This window comes from Cyprinodon variegatus, unplaced genomic scaffold (assembly GCF_000732505.1).
Source record: "Cyprinodon variegatus isolate N-32 unplaced genomic scaffold, C_variegatus-1.0 Scaffold1056, whole genome shotgun sequence".
NCBI lineage: Eukaryota > Metazoa > Chordata > Actinopteri > Cyprinodontiformes > Cyprinodontidae > Cyprinodon > Cyprinodon variegatus.
The window spans coordinates 33,265-37,939 of record NW_015151509.1 but is presented as its reverse complement, the minus strand read 5'-3'; the positions used below and the strand labels follow the sequence as shown (position 1 = coordinate 37,939).

At 36.4% G+C, this 4,675-nt stretch overlaps 1 protein-coding gene across 2 annotated transcripts in view; it reads right to left on the bottom strand.

Annotated features, from left to right (window-relative positions):
* LOC107101136 (protein APCDD1-like) overlaps nucleotides 1-4,227 on the bottom strand; it is an 18,023-nt gene extending 13,796 nt beyond the window's left edge. The window contains exon 1 of one of the 2 annotated variants that reach the window (XM_015399924.1): nucleotides 3,795-4,227. In XM_015399924.1, coding sequence (XP_015255410.1) covers nucleotides 3,795-3,849 — 55 coding nt within the window. In that variant the 5' untranslated portion in view covers nucleotides 3,850-4,227. The remainder of the gene's footprint in view (nucleotides 1-3,794) is intronic. The other variant, XM_015399923.1, reaches the window with a different exon arrangement.
* Nucleotides 4,228-4,675: the final 448 nt, after the last annotated feature.

The window sequence follows — 4,675 nt, the reverse complement described above, 5'->3', positions numbered from 1 at the left end:
CTAAATTCCTTTTTTTCTTTCCTTGGTAGAATTATATATATATATATATATATATATATATATATATATGTATTTGTTTAACTCTTTGCTTCAGTAGTGACTGTTGTGGTTGGGCAAAATAAAAACCATAAACATAGTAGCTTGTCTCCAAAGATAATATTTGGTTTTTTTTTAATTTAATGAAAATGACACAAACCTATTGTACAGCTTTAGACTTTGACTTAGACAATGTTTATTGTGCTTTTGTATACTCAGAGTGTATACAAAATTAGATTTTGTTTAGTAAAGCTTTCAGGCAGTAAATTAATATTTTCATTCCATAAAGTGCAGCAGTGATCAAATGTAAACAGTGTGGAAACGTGTGTAAAAACATGCCGCAAAAACGCATTCATATCAGAGCATTAATATGGTACAGATATGCAGTATTTTTTCTTTGGCATTATCAGTGTGACGTCTGTGACATGATTTAGAGTTTTTCTTTTAGGAGTATTTATATAAGTTTGATGCACATTTTTTTTCATTCTTCTAAAATCATATTTGTGTTCTTGGTGCATTAATGACATAAATCATTGTTTAAAGAAAGAAATCTAATGAATAATTTTTTTAGTTTACATTGCTACTTTAAAATGCAAACCTTAAAAAAAAGAAAAAATGTGAAAATTTAATAGATAATAAATCAAGAGACAAATTCATCTCCAAATTTCAGCAAAACTTTATTTTTCATCCTAAAGATTTTGAAAATGGTGTTTACTGACAATTCTTTAGAATGATGTGAAACTGGGCGAGTTCAAATAATTATTTAGAAAATAATAAATATAACAGTATAGAAAGTTTAATTCCAGAACATAAAAATAAATATACTTGTTTAGTCGTTGTTTCGGACAATAAACGTTGCCAGAAAACAAACTGAGGAATGCTGGTCAAGGAAACATGTATCTGTGACCAAAATGAGACGATTATTTTAGTTTGCTCTGAAAAGACTGGTTCTGGGATAACAGCACATCGTAGTTTGGTCAACGATATATAAATAGTGAAACTGGAATGTTGCTTACAGAAATGCTGGGATTAGCTGCATCTACACAACCCTGCAATTTATCGGCATCAATGATACAAAGTAAAAAAAGTGTAAAAACTCAAAGAAATAAAAAAATAGCTGTTTAAAAACTCTTTATTGTTATTTTGACTGTAGATATGCTCATTTTTAGCAAATTGTTAGTTTTCCAGGTTTCAGCAGAAATTAGCTTTATTTTAACATCTTGCTAACGAACTAACTGCCCGTGGCAAATGTTTAGTTTTTCTATGTAAAAATGTGCAACATGCAGAAACTTAAGGTCTGCCCATAATGAAGGATTATGTAAAGAAGCAGTGCTTACATATTATTGCAACTAACCAGGGCAAACAAACCAAACTCTGCTTTGCAGTTTAACTGATTAAAGGTTAGAAAACTCATCCCTTAAATAAATTCTGACTGATGGAAATGTTCAATTTGCAGTTTTAAAATACAAAACAAAAAAACAATTAAATAATTTCATTTGAAAAAAACCCAAAAAGCTACAAATATTTATATTAACACTCAACCAATCAAAATCAGTTGTGTAGAAAACAAACTGTAACAATTGCATTGATCTTTCACACTATGAATAATGTGTCACACATGACGACCATCAGGCGTAGAGAGAAGAATAAAGTTTACCTCACAAACTTCCCGCTGCAGCTCCTACTGCCCCCCCCTCCACTATTGTCGCATCAGTCAAGTGAAGGTCAGGTTGATTTAAAGAACATTGGCTTGGTTATGTTATGCTAACCCTGAACCCCCCCACAGTCGCCCATCCTTTTTCTCCTTTCACCCCCACATATCATCGTGGCCGTGCAAACCTGCGGATCCCTCTGTCCTCAGGGCAGCGCAAGGACAACTACTGTTGTCTTTTCATCACTGCGTAAGCCGCTTAATCCAACAGCCTTGTTGTTTATTTAGATAAGAGATCTATGGGAGTTGTCTTGGTTTACACCACAGTCAGTTCCTCTGTAGTTAGTGAACTCTGGCTCCTGGTCACAATTAAAAAACAGAAAAAGCTTTGGCCCATTATATATCTTTCTTCACACCAAAAAAAAAAACGAAATCTAGATAAGTCATTTTTTTCTTATTTCTTGGATTTAGGAGGTAAAAGAGCCATTTTGCTATTGGAACAAGACAATTTACATTTAAAATAAGAAAACAAAATTATATTTGTCTTATTTCAAGTGCAATTTATCTAAATATCTTATTTTAAGAGTAAAAATACTCATCCCATTGGCAAACTCTCATTTACCTACTCAAATTAAGGGTAAATACGCTTAATTTAAGACCTTTTTACTTATTTCTAGATCGTTTTTCCAGTGCAAGCCAGCAGATCCACTCACTTCAGGGCTTTACCATAAATTCTGCTGTAATTTAAACATAAAAAAAACGAACTCTGAATTTGTGAGTGAATCAAAGGAGACGTTATTGAAACAGAACAGCACCTGATATAAAGATATGCTGTAAAACGTGGACAAGTTGATGGTTCAGTGATGATCTGGAGCTCAGACAGCATCAGGAATCAAGGATATATCTTGCGTCAGTTTTTGGGACCGTTCAACTCAACTTAATCTGAAGTTTCCTTTCAATAAAACAATTAAGGAACGGAGGAGCAATATTGAAGTTTCAGAGTGGAACAATAACCACAATACCAAATGTTTGATGAGCTGACAAATAGAAATCAAATCTCACTGTAGTGAAGACCCTCAAATGCACAAGAAGGAAAACTTTTTGTTTGGATTAGCGACTTCTGAACAAACATCAAATACTTTTTTTTGCTCTGAGTTAACATTACATGTGGTATAAATCAAACGGTTCAACACTCTGACATCTGTGACCCATTAAATTAATTTCAATCGAGCTCCGTTAGAATTATCCGCTCGGAGTGAGCGACTTAACCTCGCCCTGTCTCCTCAGCTAAACTTGAGTTGTGACAAAGAAAACAGTTCACAGATACCAGTCGGCCACTGGAGCAGGGAATGATGGCGGAGCAGACGGGCACTGAGCTGTTAAATGGTGATTAGAAGCAGACAGATGCTTCCTCCTGTCTGCATCCAGCCGCCTGTAACACTAACTTTCCCTGACGACCTTCCAGGATCCATTCAACAGAGGCTGGATGATCAGCTGCAGCCTGCGGGGGTGTAAGAAATGTCTGTCTCCTGTTTTTTTAACCATTAACATAATGGCAACATTAGTTCCAGGGCCACGCTTCCCTGCTCCCAGGGAACTATTGTTTAAACGCAGCGAAAGGCCCAGCCAAGAAGACTCCTCCTGTGGCCTCGGATCTAACTGAGCTTTGAAGACACATGCAGGGACAGACAGGGAAACACAGGCCGGCTATTCATAAGACTAATGTCAGCATCAGTTGTGGTTTTAGCGTTAAACAGGGTGAACCGCATTTGTGAATTACGTAATGACTTCCTTGCAATTATGAATCTATCTGCACTGTCACACTGTGCTGCCATCTGTTTGCTGAGCTAAATTCATCCTAAAGATTTTAACTGATTGCTTACATGAAACCCTCTCTTTGTTTTCACACTGGAAAATATCAGCTAGTAGAGGAAAAGCTTCCCCTGTTGGAAAAAAAAATAAGATGTGCATCTAATGCATGCAGCATTTATGTTTGACTGGAAGGTTTGGGAGCTTGAGCTTCAGCATTTCAGATTTTTTTGGATTTTATATGTTTAAACTTGCAGTAAAATGTTCATTATTTTGCAGTTCAGAAGTCTGGACTCACCTGGCAGGAGAACCAGGACTCCCCTCAGCAGGTGACTCAGCCGTTCACTTGACATATTTCCTCTTTCTGAGCTCTTCCCTCACACCAACCGCTCAAAAACACAAACTTTGATCCTTTGGAAATCCAAATCACTGGGATGCACTTGTCATTAAGAGATCAGAGCGCACAAAAAACTAAAGCAAAAACAAAACAATGGCTCAAACATGAACCGTCCAGTAGTCCTTCAGAAGAAAATCTGGTTTTATCTACCTCAAGTTCTTGGCTTCCATAGTTTGATTTGTAAAAAAAAAAAAAAAAAAAAATCCCTTCAAATCACTTTTTCTTTTCTCCACACAGATGCTTTCCTTTACTTGAGGAGTAAATATTTCTGATCTGCTCCTCTTGATTTAAGCAGAGCGAACCTCTCTGTGCACGTGAACAGGCTGGACTCTGCGGGTGTGCGCTCCTGTCTCACTCTTATAGTTTTGAGCTGAGAGGAGGGAGCAGAAAGGGAGACAGGGAGGGAGGGCAGAGAGAGAAAGTTGTAGTGTGTTTGGAGGAGGAGGAGGAGGAGGAGAGGGGCAGCAGGAATTGAGCTTCAATGTGTCCAAACTCAGGAGGAGTTCCTAGAAAAAGGTGCAAAAAGGGAATGTACACAGTATAGCATCCAATCAGTGAAATATCTTATAACTTCCCAACTCACATTTCATTTTATTTTTTCTTTATATTACAAATTTACTCTTCTGGATCCTATGTGCGCTTTTATTCAATGTATTTTTTATTCACCAGTGAGATCACCCAAGTCTAACAGCCATGAATAAAATACATTCAAATAAATTTAGATGATAAATCTATCAGCAATTGAAGCACTGATCAATTTCTTCTGTTTCCAATTTCTCATT